Here is a 22839-nt window from a genome sequence, read left to right on the forward strand (position 1 = left end):
TCAAGAAATACTGGTTCGATACCACACTTCGGTCTGTGAAATCTGATCTTAGATGCTGACAGAAAACAAGCAGGATAGCTCTGCATATAGTTTGTACAGTCTAGCTAAAATCTTAAAGTTACTCACCCACAGTTTGGGTGAAATTTTTCAACATCTTCCTTTCAAAAAGTTTAGCAGAGAATGTGTATTTGACACAGAAATGGGATCTAAAACGGTTGAGAATAAAATTTAGATATTGGTAAAAATGCAACAGGAATGTAAATTTTCTGCAATATTTCAAATTTAGTATACTACATTCTGCACAAGATTTATTGTTATTTAATGGAATATCTTGCTTAATCATTCCAATAAGTTTGACTGAACCAATTTCCAACTCCAAAAAAGACCATAATTTATCCAAACTCGTTGACAGAGTTATCTGCTCTTGCCTACAGATGGAAATCATGATAGTAAGTAAGTAAGTAAGTGTTCAAAGTTTCAAAGCCATATGTCAAATAGTGTTGACAAACACTTACTTGTACGCAAACTGAACCAATTTCTAAGTACAAAAAGGCCATAATTCAGCCAAAATAGTTGACAGAGTTATGAACACTTACTTACAGATGGCGATCATATAATAAACAAGTGTTCAAAGTTTCAAAGCCACACATCAAACAGTTTTCACAAAACATGGACTGGTAAGAAATTGTACCAATTTCCAAGTCCAAAAAGAGTCACAATTTAGCCAAAATACTTGTAAGAGTTATGTACTCTTACCTACAGATACAGACTATAGTATAATAATAATCAAGTGATAAAAGTTTCAATGTCATATGTCAAACAGTTTACACAAAATATGAACTAGTAGGAAATAAAAGGTACCCTAATTCAGCAAAAGTCCTTGATAGAGTTATGTGCCCTTGCCTAAAATTGGATATGGTGATGATAACAAGTGTTGAAAGTTTCAAACCTTTGTCCCCAAAGGTTTTGCCAAAATCTAAACTGGTACCAAAAACTTAACCAAGGTGTGACGCAAAGCTGATGCCGTATCGAGTAGGATAGCTATTCTTATAGTTCAAATAGTAAAGTTATAAAGGTCCAATTGCGGCATCTTTTATGCAGTTTCCGAAAATGATTTTAATAAAAAATCTTGCAAAAAAGTTCTATGTAGACCAATCTGAACAAAATACATTTTTTTTCATATATAACTTTCAGCCAGGTCATTTAATATTGATCTATGTGACAAATTATTTTAATTATTCTCAAAATCACTACAAATGGATAAAGTCTTCCCATCACTTAGCTTGAGACAACATTAACCTTAACCAACAAATTCTTGATTTTGCCTTGTGAATGAGTAATCTAATCCATTCACAAAAATATTAAGAATAAATAAAGTAAAGTTTAAGTGTAATGGACTGGCAAAACAATGAACAAACAACTGCAAATTTTTGAAAAACAATTCATTGTGCAAACTTTTTTTCTTGAGATACTATTTGAAATTTCTTCACCTTGTAGAATTTTAAAGTATCTGAAAAAAATTCCAATAACACTGTGCATCCAGAAAATGAATTGGATACAAGTTCTTCAGTTTTGTATACAACAAAAAATCAAACTTAACTTGCACTGTTTTCACACATTTCATGTATATCACTTTTCAGCTGCATTTAGAATTTACTGAAAGATTCATTTTGTAAGTAGAACTGTTTTGCATTTAACACATTTTGAATTCAATGTTTGTGTTTTAGAGCAGATTACACAGTATGTAAGTCATGATTTCTGCTATTTCACTATTTCAGATTTCCTTTTGAACTGGATTTCTATCTGATAGTGCATATATCAGTCACAGGCACTTCTCCCACTCCTAGCTCTCCTTCCTGGTCCTATGTCTACACAGGCTGAAAATATACATTTTAACACACATGTAAACTTAAACGTTTTGTTAAAAACTAAATACAAATACAAATACATGGCATTTATATAGCGCAAAAATTATAAAATATTCTATTGCGCTTTACAATTACATAGCACACATTTAACATATATACATACAAAATATGAACAGGATTCTAGAACTTAGATTTAAAGATTTGGACATGTATAAATACTATTTTACACCACTTCTGATATTTTGTATTTTAACAAGACTACACTCATTGTTCATGAAACTGCCTAAATAAATGTGTTTTCAGTTTTGATCTAAAGCTGGCTTCAGACTGAATGTTTTTCAGATAGCTAGGCAGATCGTTCCACCATTTGGGACCAACGACCGCCATAGATCTGTCTGCTAATTTTGTTCGCCGTCTAGGGATGTTAAAGTTAGTGTCACTTGTGAGCGAAGTCTGTATCGTTGTCGAGTAGGTACAAACATTTCCCTCAGATATACTGGAGCTGTACCATTGATGACACGGAAGACTATTACTAAAACTTTGAACATGACTCTAGCCTTAACTGGAAGCCAGTGTAATTCTTTCAGAAGTTCGGTACTTGGTTTTTCATAGGAAGCATTCTTGACTACTCTAGCGGCATGATTTTGGACTCGCTGTAGTTTATTGATTTGGTAGGCTGGAATTTCTGTAAATAAACTGTTGCAGAAGTCAATGTGAGAATGAACCAATCCATGCACTAATGATTCAGTTGACTTTTGTGTGAGATGTTTCCGTATTGCCCTAAGGTTTCGTAACTGCACATGAGCTATCTGACATTTTTTCTGAATGTGATGGTCAAAGTTGAGTGTATTGGTCATAGTTACACCTAGGTCTCTGACATGATCGACGCATTTTACGTCACACCCACCAACGTTTACACTTGTGATGTTCAATTTCGCTAACTGTTGTCTTGTTCCATACATAATAATTTCAGTTTTAGATTGATTCATTTTCAGTTTGAAGGTTGTCATCCATTTTATGATTTCATTGAGACAACTGTCGAGTTGTTGAAGAACAGTTGTCTCATTTTGAGAATTTCCCGCTTGAATTTTTAACGCAATCTTGTGGTCGTCCGCGTATCCATAGAGATCAGCTGGATATTTCTGCACCACTCGGTTGAGAGCCGATATATACAGGGTAAAGATCACTGGTCCGGCACAAGAACCCTGCGGGACACCAAACCTCAGTGGCTCCGTGTCAGATGCTGACTGTTCAACTAAAACTTTCATTGTTCTGTTCGTGAGATAAGATTCTATCCATTTCAAGGGAGTGCTATGTATACCAAAGTCATCTTGAAGGATTTGAATCAGTATCGGGATATCGATGGTATCGAACGCTGCACTCAAGTCGATCATGACCACGATTGTTATTTGATTTTCATCTATGGTTTCCAAAAGATCATTATACATTTTGACCATTGCTGTTTCAACCCCATGATATTTTCTATAGGCACTTTGGTAAGCTGGGAGGAGATTGTTAGCTTCAATATGCTTGTTGATTTGATTTAGTGCAGCTTTTTCAAGAATTTTGGAGAGGAATGTTAAATTTGACACTGGGCGATAGTTTTGCAGTTCAAGTGGGAGACCTTTCTTCTTCAACAAAGGTTTTATCACAGCACTTTTCCATTCCTCAGGGAACACACCAGATAGCAGTAATCGATTTACAATTTCTGTCACAACGGGAGCAAGTTGTGAAAAATGCTCCTTTAATTTCTTAGTTGGTATCACATCAAGTTCACAAGTTGTAGATTTTGATGCATATACAAGTTTCAAAATATCGTTTTCGGAAAGTGGTTTGAACGCAGTAAATGTATTCATAATCACAGGTGGATTTGAGTAGGAAGAATTACCATTGGGTGCTTCAGTTGATATGTTGTCAAGATCATTTCTCAACTTGATTATTTTATCAGCAAAGTATCGTAGAAAGTCATTTGCCAAAGATACTGCACTTGTGTGTAATGGGAGCGGATTGTCCTTCGACCTTCCCAGTAAATCGGATGTTACAGCATATAGCTTTTTGATGTTTCCTTCAGCTTCTCCAATCTTGTTATGGTAGTACTCATCCTTGGCCCTAAAAAGTTCAGCACTATATACATTTCTTACACCACTATACACTTTCTTTGAAAGGTCAGATTTGTCATTCATAAAGATTTTTTCTATTGATCGTTTGTATTAACTAAAATGTTGTAAAAACTAAATGATGATCACACATATTAGAATTATGTATAAAGTTAAATGTATGGTAAGGTGACGGTGTATCATTTTTAATGCATGACATACTAATTTCTTTACTTTATCACAAAGCTTATACGGTAATACAGTGGATGGGATAGCGCCGATGTCGTGAATTCATTTCGGACATACTGAGTTTTCAAAATTTCTGGAGCCCTGAATACATTGGACGGGTTCATTCAAATGCTAGAATTTCTATTCTTACTAACACCATTCTCACGTAAGTATGATCAAATATCATTTCTTAAATATTTACCCTTCAAGATCGAAAACAATGTTGTCCTTTCTTCTCCCAGTTTGCTTTTCCTCTGTTGTTAACATGGTCATTAGTTTCATTGTCATCAACCTGTGAAACAGAATGAATTTGGTGATAAAAAGTTAATAAAAAAGGTACAATTTTAATCTATATCACTAAAAATTAAATCAATAAGACAAGTATGCCAAGGAGCAGAGTGTTGAGCCCGCCAGCTGTCAAGTGGACCTTGGACCTAGGGACCTTGTTCTTGCGCATGACACTCCGTCTCATAATGGTAAACATTCATGCCAAGTTACATCAAAATCCCACCATGCATGAAGAAAAACTGCTCTGGACAAACTTCAGCATGACTGTAGGCCTCTTAACTGTGACCTTGACCTTTGAGACAGGAACATGGGGTTTACGCATGGCACACCTTCTCACTTAGGTAAACATCATGCCAAATATATAAACAAGATGGTTCATGCATGTATAAGTTAGGTCCGGACAAAATCAGACAGACACAAGCACATACAACGAAAGTGGCGACTATATCGAGCTCACCGTAAGTGGGTTCACAAAACTTGACACAAGACAAATACAACTCTTGCATAATTATTATTTTTCATTCTCTTAAAGTATTCTTTCTAAATTTAAAACATGCACAAAAATGCTTGTGAAACACGATTCAGATGAGTTTCAGTTAAGTTCACGCATATTTTATTCAAGAGGAAGTAAAAAACAGGTAATAAATTTATGGAAACTTTATTTCCAATATTACTTACTTATCAAACACCATGATATCCTTGTACAGCTAGAAATTGTGCCCACTGGCCCATGAGTAAGTGTTGTATATAAGCAGAAGATAAAGATCTATTCACAGTCCCTCATAGATGTTCTTCCAACAGCAGACAACATGGAAACCTGTCAACAGCAAAAAAATTCAAATTAGAGCTACTTTGTAATAATCTACATTTTAAGCACACACAACAGTAGTACACCCATGCATAAAATAAATTTTGAGAATTTACTGTCTTGCATTTTAGATGTTAAACAACCTTGAATCAGTTTCACAACTAGTTTACAGTTAACCTTTAGCCTACTAGCAACAAGTGATTCTGCCTTTGCGACCAGTGCAGACCAAGATCAGCCTGCCATCTGTGCAGGCAGATCATGGTCTGCACTGTTCGCTATTCAGTCAGTAAATTTTCAGTGAACACCCCTTCGAAAAATAGATGGTACTGTCCAAACTGAACGATGGATCAGTTCATTTTTAGAAACTTAGCAGGGTGAAGGTTAATGAAAATTTATGCCTGACTAAACTCAGACATACCAAAGTCTTTGTAAAACAGATCCTAGGTTTTCTGCACGAGGCATATATGTTACTAGTCAAAATAATTCGCCGTTCAGATTGTTTTATATTTGTGACGGGCAATCTAAACGTCAAAACTTTGAAGGACCAAAATAATGGAATATAAATCACAGTACACAGTCATGTAAAGTTATTGGTTTTGCGTTTTCGCATATTTGCATGTAGAGACACGGTAAACTTTAATCGTGTACAGTACATACATACATTTAAATCACCAGAAAATAAGTAATTTTGGATATTATTTGATAATTTTGGCATAAATCATTGAGAAACTGAATCCCCGTTCAATACATGTAAGTTTATTTGAATTTATGACTAATGTTTGAAAATAATCGGCATTTAAACCTATAGCATGTAAAGCGTTGGCAGCGATGAAAATTTCATCGGAAATTGCTTCAACTATTTTGGTCTTTCGAGTGTTTGACGCAAGTGGGGATACTGCCCATATGAAAAGAATTATCCAAACATTTCCTAGGATCACATCAAATTAGTTGGACTATTATGCTACTTCTGAAGAGAATCATCAGGCATCAAATGAATGTGAAGCAGTATAATAAATTATATTATATGGAGATGTCCAAATACAACGTAACAGGATGTTTCGGGACAGTGTGATACATGTAACTTGACTGACGCTGTCTCAACATGTCTAAACTTATTTGGCACGATTTCTTTCAGGAAATCTCTAAAACATGTGACGTCACGCAATGGCTTTGACTACAAACAAAATGTTAAAACTGTTGATTTTATGTTAGTCAATATGGTGACAGCGACAAGTAAGCATATAGTTCCGGCTATACTGTTGCCTTTAGATAATGGAACAACCTGTTCACACTGGCACTTCTGTTAAATTTTCTTGTTGTATGGTGGATGGCGTTTGAATGCATTGCACGTTATTATGCAGAAGGGGGGATGGGCAGGGACTTTTTTCATATACAGACTTTTGGTGGCTTGATAGAATTTTGATCAGAATTGATAAAAAAAAATATTGGTAGAATCTGTGTTTTAAGATTATGATGCAGTTAGAAAAACATCACTGTTTACAAAAAAAAAACATGGACGTCTAGCCGCTCACTGTCTTATCAGTTCTAAAAATAGAAACTACAACGGATTTGTTTACAAACACCATCTAGTCTAGTCCTATATCATGACCCGCATAAAGTCCTAGTTTGACTACCACACCCCTAGCCGCTTCCAACAAGTAATGCTGTTTGGTGACAGATATCAACACACAAATGGCATGTAACTGTTAGACACTAAGCATACGTGAATTTATAAACTAAAAACCCTTTGTCAAAGCCTTTATAATTTATGGAAAGTTCTATTTTTTTGCACTGTAAACAGTAAAAGACTGCAAAATGTTGACAGTCTGATCTTCATCGCATGCAAGATATTTTAAGTAAGTCCATTTCCACCCTAAAATGCATGATTATTAATTTATCCTCATGCAGCACAACAATGTCAACATACAAATTACCGGTAAATTATAGGCCTACCGCGAAAATATATGACAATGTAAGTTATAGCTGTAACTTCAACAGTTTTAAAAACGTCATGACAAAAAATAACTGCTGTAAAAACTAACAACTACTTACAGGTGGAGAAGCCATGAATTGACATATAATCTGTACATGGCGCTTTTTTAAATACTTCCACGAATTTTCAAAACTCGGATCAACAACATGAACGAGCGCAAAAGGCACGTGAGCTAGACCTGTTTTGATTGGTCAATTTCGAACACATGTCGGAAATCATGGGACGGAACTCTTTCGAGTTAATGTTAGATGGTTAATGTTTACTAACCTCACGACATGACGAATAGCGCTAAAACGACAAAATGCAATGAAGTATTCACGCAATGAAATTATTTTTGCAGCTTGAAATATTTAAAGTTTCAGTAGATCTAACGACGTTGTTCCAACGTTTTTACAACGTCGGAATAGCGATGTCGGATTTTGGTCGCTGTAAAGCCGTTGGAATAACGTCGGAATTAGCGACGTCGGATTTTGGTCGCTGTAAAGCCGTTGGAACAACGTCGGGATAGCGACGTCGGACTTTGGTCGGTGTAAAGTCGTTGGAACAACGTCGGATTCTGGTCACCGACGTCGCGACCCCAAAACAACTATTGTAACTGTGGGAAACTTACCAGGTGGAATCAGTCTGTACTTTATGCTAATTGGGACAATAGCCAAATAATATTGTCTAGCAACACCAGCAACGTCTTTTCGTGCTGCCCGCGCCAAGGGAAATCACTCTTGCTGTGTTCCGGGTTCAGGCTATCACCCCGTAGGCCGTACCAGACCGTACGCGAGCACTACACTCCTCCCCGTCCTATTGAAAGGAGGTAGTCCCTACACCATGGAAGAGACCATGGTGTCTAGACCATGGAGATATATCCATGGTACCCTTAGACCATGGAAGTTACCATGGTCTCTTGCTCATAAATATGAGATGTTCCTGGGTTTACCAGTTACTAGTATTGTGCACTTTAGCCACAATACCACCGCTACCGGCGACCATGGATCTCCGCATCCATAGTGCACCAGGATCAGCCCCTATGGCTTAAACAGACTCAGTTCTTCTATAGTTAGTCATTGCTATCATAAGAACTGTTCCTACTCCAAGAATGGTCAGCAGCCGAAACACTTACTAATAAACAACCTTTAGTCAAACAGACGGCTGGACCCTAACCTCACACAGTTGCCTCTACCTGAGCTTTGCCTAACAGAGGGGAGCCTAGGTAACCTTACTGCTAGTCCAAGCAGAGCTCAAGTCTCCTCTGTGACAGAGCCTTGCGGTGCCTGCCCTATCCTAGTAAAACTGTGTGAGACCACACTTTCCTCGTCTGGGGTCTCTGGACGAGGCTTCATCGGACTAATCTGTTTCAGAGTCCGATGTCTCAAAGAGGGAAGGCTATGACAGAGTTCAATAGCTTCCTCCTTCAGACTTTTCTGACATATCAAGATGAATGCCATCTTGACTTAGTCACACTAACATAAAACACAATCTAACAGAGAAATTGTTCCTTGTTTTACCGATTTGACTCAGCTACTGGACTGGCACGAAACAGATCGGACCATGCCGGATCTGTCCTTTCTCATTACCAATCCAAACAAACAGCAATTTCTCATCCTGTTTCAACACTTCACTCAGCTCCACCACTAAGAACCACCAACTACACAGTCCAATTTTATCCCTCAGAGCTCCTAGATACGGTACCGAGATGGAATTCTGAAGGCTAGACCCAGACCCTTTGGTAAGTCAGAGGTCCTGTCGCACCCTTAAGCACAACAAGTCTTTTGTTTGTCCTTTCCGGGGATAGGACCTCAGACTGTGAACTTGGTTGTCCTACAGTAGGCACTGAACTGACTCTCCAGACGTGACTGTATTACGATTACCAAGGCCTTAACAGCCTCAGTCACAACCCTCCTTGTGGTCACCATGTTCATGTTTACAACAGCATGTTTAAACATATCTACCACAAAGAAGCTTACTACCTCATAGTAGTCTAAATCCTAACCAGCATCTGGTAGGCTACTTTTCTCAGAAGGGTCATCCCGCATCTGAGACTACTATTGCAAGGACTGGCTTGTCATCTTACCCTCAGTGTCATCTGTGGTTCCATCGTGATACCCGTAGACAGTTGTACCATGCCATTGCTGGTCTCAGGTTTCCCGGATGATCTGTGATGTAAACTCCAGGTAACCCCTTTACCAACGGCACTGCGTCGTCTACATCAAGAAACCTGTAGACAGTCGTACCCATGCCCTTGTTGGTCCTAGGTCCCTCAAACGTCTATGATGGAAGCTTCGTGTCCCCTATGACCAACGGCACTGCGTCGTCTACAAGGTTAAAGGACCCCAACTTTCGTTGTCTTCTTAACAGTAATTACACCTGCCACAAGGTAACTGCTCCAGTCGTGTCCCAGCATGATACTCATTGCAATGCCTCCAACCGGCATTCAAGACATTGCCTTAGCTTTATCATGCTCACGACCTACCCCATGCTGCAGCACAATATTCAACTGAGACAGCTCCTCCGGCCACCGTCTCACCAGTTAACCTTGAGGCTCTTGGAACCCCATGAATCACCTTAAACTTGAGTGGTCATTCCGTACAATACAGTTTACCAAATAAGAACATAACTACCATAACTACCATATGCAATGACCTTTCCTTGCCGACTGGACCTATGGTACCAATGCATTGTTCAAATTATTCAATGCATCGGTGTCAAGTATCAACTTATTTTATCCCCGTCGGCAAGGCTAACCCTGGCGGTTGCATCATAGCCTCTTATCAAAACTTCAAAAGCTCTGACCCACTCTCCCCGCCCACACAAAACCGAAGTTTGCCTGTCAAAGCATAAAACAGATTTTGCTTTTATAAAGCCTCTATGGTAGTTCACCAGATTTCACCTCTACTGGATCTGACTGTCATGACTTCATCAAATTTAAGCTCTAATTGCTTAAGTGCTTCAATGACAGTCCTATTATCTGGTGCCCCTTGTGTGCTACCGGCCATTTCTCCCACTGCAAAAATACGTTCCTCCTCTTCGCACCATTCCTCCTCTTCGACGGCTTAGGTTGGTGCTTTGACATACCAAATATAGCCATGTGTGCCTGTTGGTATTTACGGACTACCTGCTTGGCCTGTGTGATACTCGTAGGATCAAGCATAAACACATGAATGCCTGCATCTTATCTAACAGGCCCTGACAGAAACGATTATGACTTGATTAGTCACAAATGAATCTGGCAGGCCTCTGAACGCTCTTGCTGCAAGTGTCAAAAGCCGGTCTGCAAAATCATCTAACGACTCGCCCTCTTCCTGGCAAGCCTGTTGAAATTGCAATTGAGCCGCAGCTGGCAACTCGTGCTCACCAAACCGCGCCTCAAGCTTACTATGTAACCCTGGTAGAGTTCACCTCACCACTATCATGTATCAGTACATAATAGTCCATAGCTTTGCCAGTAAGACACCAGCACAAGCCCTCAATTTCTCAGCATCTGACCATCCGCATGCCTCAGCATATCTGGAAAACTTTAAATCAAAAGCTTCCCAGCTGCCCTTGCCATCAAATGCCAAATGCTTTTGCAAAGAACTTAATTCTTTGCCAGCTGACTATAGTCGGCTCCCACTCCCCTCTGATGATGGTCTACTTGCATTGGCATTACCATCATCACCAAAAGGAGTGCTACCTTTACCAAGTTGATATTCAGTTTCGTTTCTGGTAACGATACCCTCTTCCTGCCGATGCTGGTGTCCCAAGGAATTCAGCCGGAGTTTTCAAAAATGGCCTGTGCATACCAGAAGATACAGCATGCATTCTGGGTCTAGGGGTGATCAAGTCCCCAGGCCTAGCTAGAGTATTTCCGGTCTTAACATGTGACCAAGCACAAGGCTCTTTTCTAGCCTCAGGCTCCTTATCACTGTCCTGAAGTGGCCATAGTTTATTCTGGGTAAAATCAATTCGACCCAGCTCAGACTCTGTAAATTTCTTACGACACAGCACGGACAAGACTTCCGGGGTTATGTTCCCCGTTGCCTCACGCACCAACAAAATTGCACTGGCAATTTTTGTATTAATTCCAGGTATCATTCTCAATTGCTCAAGGGTAGCAAAATATTGAAACCACTTGTGCACTAATACCAGATGTAACTGACTTACCTTCTGGACTCTTTTGTTGTGACATCTTTGATAAAAAACAAAATAACAACAACAAATTAGAAATAAATTTAATTATTTCAATTCCAGAATGATCCAAAAAAATTCTTTTAAGGATCCTAAAGCATCAACAAAGGTAAACTACAATGCCAACTATAGGGATTTCCGATGGTATAGTCCCAACAAACTGTCTGGAAATGTCGAATAATTTTCAATTATTCCACCTATAACACTTAAATAAGTGTTTTAGACCTAGAACGTAATCGACTAAATTCAATTACGCCTTACCTGGTCCCTTTTCCAACACAAGTCACAACCGTTTTTAGACTGGCAAGTTGGCCAAGCCTAAAAATAGAAGTTCGGTAGCGATTTATTGGTCGGCGAAATATGGGCTCTAAATGAACCGCTGCCACCAATATTGTAACTGTGGGAAACTTACCAGGTGGAATCAGTCTGTACTTTATGCTAATTGGGACAATAGCCAAATAATATTGTCTAGCAACACCAGCAACGTCTTTTCGTGCTGCCCGCGCCAAGGGAAATCACTCTTGCTGTGTTCCGGGTTCAGGCTATCACCCCGTAGGCCGTACCAGACCGTACGCGAGCACTACACAACTATAAAAAGACGTCTTTGCGACGTCGTGTGTTTGCTGGGTATTTACATGATCATATCTGAAATGCTATGAAATATAAATAAAGTCCTAGAAGATCAATTAAATATAATTAATATCTCATTAAACTTTTGTTCAACTTTAGATTCGCAAAGTTTGGCGATGTATGTAAGGAGACATGTGATAATTTATACTGTATAACTTGTCTATATCCAAACCATTTTCTGGTGTCATGTAAATGAAACACATAAGAATGGCGAACCGGTCAACAAGTGCGTATAATTCAAAAAAAAAATAAATAAAAAAAACATCAAGGCACTATTCGCCTTTTCTGTACTTTTCTACCATCTTTAACAAATCAATACGGGGATATATTTACATGCACTTCAAGACCGCTTAGTATTCAAACTTGCATAATTCAGGCTGTTTAACTTCGGTGACCCTCGACAAACAATGGTAGAATTGTACGAAGAACTACTTTTCATGAGTTTTCTTTACATTTAGTCTGTCAGTAACTAAATTTCAAAGTCCTCTTGAAAATGTAACATTAAGTTCGTGATATATTAGAACTGCCTTTTTATCTTTGTTTTATCTTACCTTCTGGAAGTCAGGCCCTTTAAATTGTCAATTCAAATATTAATGAATACTGGCCCAGGAGTTATATAAAGGATCGTAATATTTTGGTGTAACCTACTTTTGCAGTCACGTCCAGTGAAGCCAGGGTTGCACATGCATGTGAAGTTGTTTATTCCATTAACACATGTAGCCCCATTACAACAGGGATTTGATATGCAATTGTCTACATCTGAATAATATAAAACTGTAAGTGAAACATTCGGCGAAAAAAAAAAAGAATTATAACATGAACTGGATAGCAACTTTTCTTTCATCAGCTAGTTATTTTACAAATATATTTTGGATAAAATCTTACACGGATTTCGAAATCATGTCAACTGAAGCCGGGCATTCACTTGCCTGTATAACTGTTGATTCTATCTATACATGTCGCGCCGTTATAGCAAGGATTGGAGATGCAATTGTCTACGTCTAAACGAAATATACTGCATATGAACTTTTACACATACAAACACATGGGATTATCAAACAAAATGGATTGCCCCTTTCCTTTCACCAATTTGAAGTATAATACTACTATTATTTGTTTTGGAAAAAGCTTTCACGGATTTGACATACACATTTTACAAACGGATATCTTAGATTTTGTAACAACACCAACCTGTTTCGCAATCATGTCCACTGTAGCCGGGCATACAGTTGCATGTATAACTGTTGATTCCATCTATACAAGTCGCCCCATTATGACAAGGATTTGGATTGCAATCGTCCACGTCTAAACGAAATACAATGGACGTAAAACATAAAAGCAGAGATAATACTTACTCATGTCAATGCTAGTTAGATGAAGAACTTAAAAAACATCTTGATGAAAAGTTGGAACTACATTCATCGATGTCCAAACAATCCTAAAGTGACTTGTGGAATAATTAACATCTTGTCTACCAATCACGACTTTTCGGAAGACAGATTTCCATTGATACCAAACAGTAACCGATCATTATTCAGCAGAATTTTCCGTTACCATGTAGCAGAATGTTGCTGAAAATGATTCTCCTGACCCTAAATTAAATATTAGAAATACTGGCTATCCTTCCTCTGTAACCTGAATGTATGAACCTGCAGTTTCAGTTAGTACACTTTTCTTTATTAGAAAACGACACGACACTTATTTGTTTGACATGTATTTCCTTTAAAACCGAGATCACACACACACGTGTATGAATTAAAGTAATTTACGCACTTAACACTATTATGACAAGGATTCGGACTGTATTCATTGATGTTTTATTCAGTTACTATGATATTAGGCTGATATTATTTCGCTTATACTGGTGGATGAATATTTTGAAAACTTTCTAACAGTTAAAAAATTTGAACAATTTTACTGATGTCATTTAATCTTAGTATGCTACTTCTTTGCTCCACAACACTTCAGGTCTCAGGGACTGCACTTTTTCATGAATCCAAAGTTACTCATTTTTAAAGCAATAAGCATTTTATGATCGATGTATGAAAATCAGTTCGTTACCGGTTAGCTCAGACAGCATATTACATTTATTCGTAGATAATATTGCACTTACTTGTTCCACATGTAATTCCGGTAAAGCCAGGATTACACACACATGTGTATGAATTAATGCCATCAATACACGTTGCTCCGTTATGACAAGGGCTCGAACTGCAATCATTAATGTCTGAAATTGTTCAGAAAATGAAGTTAAAAACAATATAATAGTTTTGCATAAATGTGATGTCGTTTTGGAATTTTAAGCATATAACATTTTATTGGCTGAGACATAAAAACAAGGTCGAGTCTAGTGTATTATTTTTCATTATTATTATTCCTTGTTTCTTAAATACAACAACTTAAAAGGGAGTAAACATGTTATGATAGATTATGAAATTTAATCTGTCATCGGTTAACTCATATAACATATCATATTTATCCGTACAAAATATTCTATTTACTTGTTTCACACGTATTTCCAGTAAAGCCAGGATTACACGTACATGTGTATGAGTTGATGCCATCTATACACGATGCTCCGTTATGGCAAGGGTTTGGAATACACTCGTTGATGTCTGAAATCGTTCAGATTATGTATGGCAACAAAAAAAATGACTTCACAAGCTTCGTTGATATGTTAAGTCATTTTAGAATGATTTTAACATACTTCAATTGATTGTCTGAAACTAACAAACTAAGTAGTACGCACTTAAAAAACTAAGATATTTCAATATAATTCAATACATTATTTAAGCCTCAACTAAAAATTCAGTGACCAAAATAACATTCATCTTAATAATCTTGCTTGTTTAGGTAACGACTTTGCACTTACTTGCCTGGCAAGTATTTCCTGTAAAGCCAGGGTTACACAGGCACGTGAATGAATTGACGCCATCCATACATTTGGCACCGTTTTGGCAAGGATTTGGAGAACATTTATTTATGTCTGTTAACGAAAATATTAAAAAGCATTTAAAAAAATATCTGTCAGGCGGTATTTATTTTTCATTCCAACTTGAGTATTGGAACGTTGTAATTAAATCTTACATCTTTACGACGTCACTTCCTTCGGCTAAAGCCGGATAAAATTTTCTTACGTAAATGTTTATTAGGTAAATACGTAACACCATTTTGATAAGAATTCGAGCTACATTCAATGTATAAACAATCATAAAACAACTTGCAGAATAATGAGTGACTAACGTTTTTATACATTATGCTATCAGTTACAAACGAAATGCGGGTGCAGATTTAAAGTCATCGTGTAGGAACCGCTCATTATTCAGCAAGGGTCTCCATGGCATAATTGATTAATATCTCTGAATTGAAATATCATGAATATCATGAACTTAATTATCAAAAATACTATTTATTAAACCGTTACATCTGAACGAACAATCAAGGACCTCATGATGTTTTCATTTTATTAGCTTCTTCTTAGTAGAAAACAATACATGATCGCTTACTTATTTGACACGTATTTCCTGTAAAACCAGGACTGCATACACACGTGTATGAGTTGTTTTCATCGACACATTTAGCACCATTTTGACAAGGATTCGGATTGCATTCATTGATGTCTGAAATTATTCAGGTACTATGACTAAAGCTTATCATCACTTCGCTTAACTGGGCATTGAGTATTGAAGTTGGTACATTATACAAAATCATCCATCGAGTGCTATTTGATATTCATTCCATGGTGGAAAAAACCAACCTTGTGTTAGTTTATAAATGCACAATGATAAATAAGGCCACTTACTTTATTCGCAATTCATTCTTTTCGCTAAAGGCGACGTTATACTTACAATAGTAAGTGTTATAGTAAGTGTTATTTAAATAAAAACATGCATCACAATTTTGGTAAGGATTCGAGCTACAGTCATCAAATAACTTGCAGAGTAATTAATATTTTCGAGTAAAACTTTCAATTACAAATCAAAAGTGGCTACGAACTATCTGTACGCTATATTCATCATTGATGCACAAAAGTAAGCGTTCATCATAAACCCTTTTCATGCTGGACACCATTTTTGATGCCTTTGTGAACAGTACAGATCATGATTAGCCTGCACATACAGTGTAACTTCCGAAAAACCGAACGACCTCCGGACCAGCCTAAAAGTTCGGTTTTTGGAAGTTTCCGGAATTCAGAAGTTTGGAAGTCTGTAGGCAAAGTGGACATGGTGCACAAGGAGTTATGTTTTCCTACTTGTAGGATGAAGGAGATTATTATCTTTTTTTAATTTTACAATTTCACATAAAGAAATTAATTAATTAATTAATAATCAATTACAAACATTAAGGATAATAAATACATAAATGACAAGTATAAAAAGAAACAACATAACTTTAGTAATAGCATTTATGCATAAATTTTCCACTTACATTTTACCATCTTTGGAGTCCTGAGTTGTCAACATTAAATTTTAATTAATGTTGATAATGCATAGTTTAATTGATGTAACTAAATCATTTAAAACACCTATCTTTCTTTCATTCAAACATTAAGAAAGGTTTTAACACGTAAGATATTTAATTCTTCATGTTTTCATAAATTGAATACAAATGAAAATAATCGCTAATTACTTCCTTACTTTTGCATCAGATGATCATTGTGATTATATAGCGTGTCAAAATAAACACGTGCCACTAATAGATAAACAAAAGAAGATGTTGACACATTTTTTTTTTGGATTATCAGGTGACACTTTTAATCCAGCAAAAATTTTGCTGTTCGGTTTTCGGAAGTCAATCTTAGTGTTAAAATATAAACGGTGCTTCAAAATTCGTCCGGTTTTCAGCATTCGGGAGTTCCGGTTTTCAGAAGTTAAAAATATATAGAAATAAGAACAGAAAAAAATGGGACTTTGAGTTTCGTGCGGTTTTCAAAGGTTTCCGGTTTTCAGAAGGTCCGGTTTTCGGAAGTTACACTGTACGTGCATTCTGGTCATTATCTGCACAGTATGTTGTTATTCAGTCAATATAATCTTAGTAATCATCCCTTTAAAGAGTTACTGTGAAATCATTAATATTAGTGGGGCATTAATTTTCGGGGATTTCGTGGTTGAGTCAATCCAAACGAACAAGTAAAATTCCCATTCATTGTATGTTCAAAGTTAAAATCCATGAATTCATATTTCACAAAATTGCCGCGTGACCAAATAAACGAAATATCATGCCCATTAAATTAAATGATTTTAAAGTAATGGTATTGTCAAAATTGAAAGATGGACAGGTCTATTACAGAAATTTAGTAGGGTAAAAGTAATGTGAATGCAGTAATGATCGAAGTCCTTGAATAGCACAGCATAATTTTTATCATTCTCAGAATTATTAATTCCTAAACATACAACTGAGGGGTATCGTAATAGTTTCATTTTATTGGCTTTTTTAAATCCTTACCTTGCTAAATTTCTAAAATGGATTGGTCTATCATTCAATTTGGACAGTACCACTAATTATTCAAAGGTGTGTCCACCGAAAATTTACTGACTGAATAATGAACAGTGCAAACCATGATCAGACTGCACGGTTGTACAGGCTGATCTTGGACTGCGCTGGTCGCAAACGCAGAATCACTTGTCACCAACAGGCTAAAGGCTGATAAACGCCAAGGCACTTACTTGTCTGACAATTACTTCCTGTAAAGCCAGGGATACACATGCACGTGTTACGAATTGATGCCATCTGTACAATTTGCACCATTTTGACAAGGATTCGGATTGCAATCATTGATGTCTAAATTGTTTAAAGCACACTTTAATTTCGTTCATTTCTTTTTTCGTAATTATTTTCTAACGAAATCTGTTAAAAGATGCTTATCCCTTCAACAAATTAAACTATTTTACTGCCATTTTGTATTGTGGTGCGGTATTTAGTCATCCAACGACATGTCAAGCCTCGTGCATTATCTTTACGAATTCACAGCTACAAATCAGCATTTACTTACAGTTGTTTATTAAGCGGTAAGCCACCTACTAAACAAAAAAATAATTTCAAACACTAAACAGGTTAATGTTTATTAATTAGCACTTATTAAATTAATTGGTCGCCAGCGCAAGACCAATTTAATTTGATCAATATTTACTAATAAACACCAACCTATATTTAAGTCAGTATATCCGGAGCACAGCTGCATCTGTATCTGTTAATACCCTTATACACGTGTCACCGTTCTTGTAGAGATTTTATGAGCAGAGTATATTTGAATTTAGATTTAAACTTGAAGCAAATTAAACTTTTTATGTATATTGTAGCGTAGTTCAAATGAAATGCTGATTCTTTGTTTACCCTTAATTAAATCAATTATAAATATGTAGCGTATTCCTAAAGACACAGTAATCAGGTAGATTCTCAACAATTACTAGCTTTATACACATACATTTACGTATCAGAAGGGTAACATTAAATGGGACATGTAGTTTAAAGATAAGTCTTAGTGTTTGAAATTACTTTTTGTCCAGTGACATTGCAGTATTTTTTAAGTTATTGCGAAATTTGCTTTGGTAAATCATCATTTACTTCAAGTCGTTTATTGATCCGTTAAGTCACATACTTTTAAGTGAAACGATTAACAACCGTTGTATAGGAGGTGCCAGAGGCGTGTTATTGATTTTACTCGCTCTGACGTCATCCGCGATTCTCTATGAAACTAGGGGCCGTACAATGTTCCGATGGTCAAATTCAGATTGGGAAAATAGCTAAAACGTAAACACAAACCTTTAGACAGAAATTAAAACACTTTCCTACTTTTAATAAATCAAAGCCTTGAGATGTCTGGTGGTTGCGTGTTTGCTAGTGTTATTTTCATTTTAAATGCCAAGCTATAAATATACAAGTAGATCTATAGGTCACAATAGCCTAAATAGTTTTCCCTATATATTCTATATAAAACTGACCTTTTTCAAAGAGCTACCAAACATAGCTAGACCCATTTCAGAGAACAAATCCTTACCTCATTGTAAAGAGTTATGATAAAACTGATATAAAATGAAGAGAAAAGTAGGGGTCATGTATCTTCTAAGAGAGATTTCTCTGATCACATTTACTTACTGTAAACTGACATCAAAATCACAATGCTGTGACCTGGAAGTACTACTCATACTAAAATTGAGCTTGACTTCACCAAATACAACCTGCTCTTCCATTTTTCCTACCAAAATGTCAACAATACATCCACAATGAAATTTAAACAAAAACTAGCCTCAATTTAGACCTCTGTTGCCATGCCAAGTGAAAAATTAGTGTTCAAATACCTGGCAGCCATTACGCGACTAGACAGATGGCTCCCACGCTGGTTCCTTTAGTTTAGTTGGCCTATAAGAAAAACTGTTTTTCTGTAATAGTTTCAATTTCATTTCTATAGTCCAGTAACACATCTGCATGAAAATACCAAGTTTCAGCTTGATTAAATCAGTTTTCCGGGTTTTATGGCATTTTCAGTAACGCGGGTCCCTGCGCCAATTTTCCTTCAAAACTGATGTCGCGACATAATTTTAAACCAGTTCTTCTAGCCAGAGCTGGTTTTTGCCCTATTTCATAAATTTTCACCATAATTTGCAAGTAAATTACACATTAACACTTTGAAATATACCAAATGTCCCCTCTGAAAGGTATAAATGGGCATAATTTAGAGTGCAAATTTGCATTTTTTAAAACAAAATACCCCCAAAACAGTGAAAATGTGATTTTTTGGGTTTTTATCAATTTTTACAGCAAAATTTCGATGAAATGCTCATTTTTTACCAAAATCTGACCAAACTAGTTCATTTATATCAATATCTGGACAAATCTCAATTTTTGCCCACATTCTCTTATAGGTCACAATAGCCTAAATAGTTTTCCCTATATATTCTATATAAAACTGACCTTTTTCAAAGAGCTACCAAACATAGCTAGACCCATTTCAGAGAACAAATCCTTACCTCATTGTAAAGAGTTATGATAAAACTGATATAAAATGAAGAGAAAAGTAGGGGTCATGTATCTTCTAAGAGAGATTTCTCTGATCACATTTACTTACTGTAAACTGACATCAAAATCACAATGCTGTGACCTGGAAGTACTACTCATACTAAAATTGAGCTTGACTTCACCAAATACAACCTGCTCTTCCATTTTTCTACCAAAATGTCAACAATACATCCACAATGAAATTTAAACAAAAACTAGCCTCAATTTAGACCTCTGTTGCCATGCCAAGTGAAAAATTAGTGTTCAAATACCTGGCAGCCATTACGCGACTAGACCAGATGGCTCCCACGCTGGTTCCTTTAGTTTAGTTAGGCCTATAAGAAACAAATTCTAATGTGCCTCATATCTAAGATAAACTCTGTCTGACCTTACATGAACAGCTGGAAGTCAGTGATGTAACCATGGACTGGAATACCTAAGCATTGACAGATCTAATATAATCTAAATGGCCAGTGTGAATGGACAGAGGATGAATAAGAACTGCTTGATCATTGATAATTCATCCGCATTGTTCATGAATGGTACTACTTTGTGTAGCACATGAACAAATTCCTTTGGATATGATTTGGAATCAAATAAAGATGCTACATGATTGTCAGAAATACACTTAACTTTGGTAGCAGGATAAACCCGCAACCAAAAATCGTAAAAATTAAAAAAAAAAAAAAAAAAAAAAAAAAAACCAACTAAATGTCGGCTTACTTGCCAGTAGATCTAGTTAAGTTCTAAGAGATATCTCAGTCGGAAAATTAGAAATAAAAAACACTTGATGTAGTGCAAAATGACCACATCGGAAAAGTGGAAGCCGAAAAAGAATGATGTTTAGTGTAACTTTCACAGGGCAACAGTTATTTTAAAAACAAGGCAGTCTGAAAGACAGCTAAATCCCCCGCCACTGCTATGGATAGTGAAAGGGTAAACCTTTGATTTTAGCTGTGACCTTGACCTTGAACTGACATGGCTGACTCATGAGTTCTGCACAACGTCTTGATGAGGTGATAATTTGACCCAAGTTTCATGAAAATCCTTCAAGGGGTTTAGGAGATACAGAGTGGACACAAAATGGAAGGCTCAAACCTTCGACCCTTAGTTGTGACCTTGAGCTGGCATGGTTGACTCATAATTTCTGCACATCGTTTGATGAGGTAATCGTTTGACCCAAGTTTTATAAAATTCCTTCAAGGGGTTTAGAAGATATAAAGAGGACACAAAATGGAAGGCTCAAACCTTTGACCCTAAGTTGTGACCTTGACCTTGAGCCGACAAGGCTGACTCATGGGTTCTGCACATCGTCTTGATGAGGTGATTATTTGACCCAAGTTTCATGAAAATCCTTCAAGGGGTTTAGGAGATACGGAGAGGACACGAAAGTGTTACGGACAGACGGACGGAAGGACAGAAGGACGGAAGGACGGACGGAGACCATTCCTATAACCCCCCACCACTTGTGTCGGGGGATTAACAAAACCAATAAACTCAAATGCAGTGCAAAATTTAGTCTAAATAATACAGATATGTCAAATTACACCTAACAATTGGAAGTACCATCCATGTTGTACCACATAAAAGTGGTCTCGTTTTTTCCCTACAACCAATAGTTAAAATGTTGCAAAAAAGCTATTTGTAGTATCATTAAAGGGAAGATATTCAATAAAAAGAAATGTAAGTTAACAGAAAAGAGATCTGCGAAAGGAAAACAAAAATTAATAAAAACCAAGACCATGGCAATGGTGAGCAATATACACATATGACCTTTCACCTCTGACCTTGACCTTGAAGCGGGCCATCCGAAACATGCGCATTGCAAGTCATCTTGATGTGATGAACATTTGTGTCAAGTATCTTCAAAATCCTTCAAGGTGTTAAGAAGTTAGAGATCAGACACAAAATATCATCCCATGACCTTTGATCCCCAAGTGTGACCTTGACCTTGACCCAGCGCAGTTGGAACATGGGTTCTGCACATCGCCTTGGTGAGTTTAACATTTGTTGTTAATATAATGGAAATATTTCAAGGGGTTCAAAAGATATGGACCGGACACGAAATATCACCTCATAACCTTTGATCCCCAAGTGTGACCTTGACCCAGCACAGTTGGAATATGGGTTCTGCACATCGCCTTGGTGAGTTTAACATTTGCTGTTAAGATAATGGAAATATGTCAATGGGTTCAAAAGATATGGACCGGACACGATTTTGTTACGGACGGAAGGACGGACGCAGACCATTCCTATAATCCCTCCGCCACGGCGGGGGATTAATTAAAACAGGTCAACTGAACTGACAACTGTTAAAAAGTCTGCAATATTTATACTTCAAAGATCATATACTTTCCGTCATTTTAATATGACTAGATTCTTTACGCAATTAGGAACATTAATAACTAACGCATCATTCATGTAATCGTTAAGTGTCACAAATGGTCGATCCGTTTCCGACATCTCGGAGACGTGTTTGGACTTCACGACGAAAACTTTATCATTGCCGTCGATGCGGTTACTGGTAATTCAATTTCATTTAATTAATATCCGGCCCCAGATCATTCAATATCAAGCAGATCAAAGCTCACCTCCATGTCTCACCTCCCTCGTTTTCTGTCATAATTATTGCAGTATTCGGTACTGAAAATGTCCCGGTTTCTAGTGATTGCATAATCTATTCTACATGTATAACTAATTTGAATAAAGTTACCATCGCCTTGAAAGATAAGTGAGCGGGACTCGGTTTAACTGGACACTTTGACTCTACCAGGT

The 22839-nt window shown here is 36.9% G+C and overlaps 1 protein-coding gene across 1 annotated transcript in view; it reads right to left on the reverse strand.

Moving 5' to 3' along the window:
- LOC123556140 (fibropellin-3-like) overlaps nt 1–22839 on the reverse strand; it is a 33222-nt gene that overhangs the window by 4262 nt on the left and 6121 nt on the right. The window contains exons 4-10 of the mRNA XM_053548908.1: nt 17736–17850; nt 15576–15689; nt 14942–15055; nt 14571–14684; nt 14183–14296; nt 13261–13374; nt 12718–12828 (exon numbers count right to left, since the gene is read on the reverse strand). Of these exons, the coding sequence (XP_053404883.1) occupies nt 12718–12828; nt 13261–13374; nt 14183–14296; nt 14571–14684; nt 14942–15055; nt 15576–15689; nt 17736–17850 (796 nt within the window). The remainder of the gene's footprint in view (nt 1–12717; nt 12829–13260; nt 13375–14182; nt 14297–14570; nt 14685–14941; nt 15056–15575; nt 15690–17735; nt 17851–22839) is intronic.

Source organism: Mercenaria mercenaria, chromosome 7 (genome assembly GCF_021730395.1).
Source record: "Mercenaria mercenaria strain notata chromosome 7, MADL_Memer_1, whole genome shotgun sequence".
NCBI classification, from domain to species: Eukaryota; Metazoa; Mollusca; class Bivalvia; order Venerida; family Veneridae; genus Mercenaria; species Mercenaria mercenaria.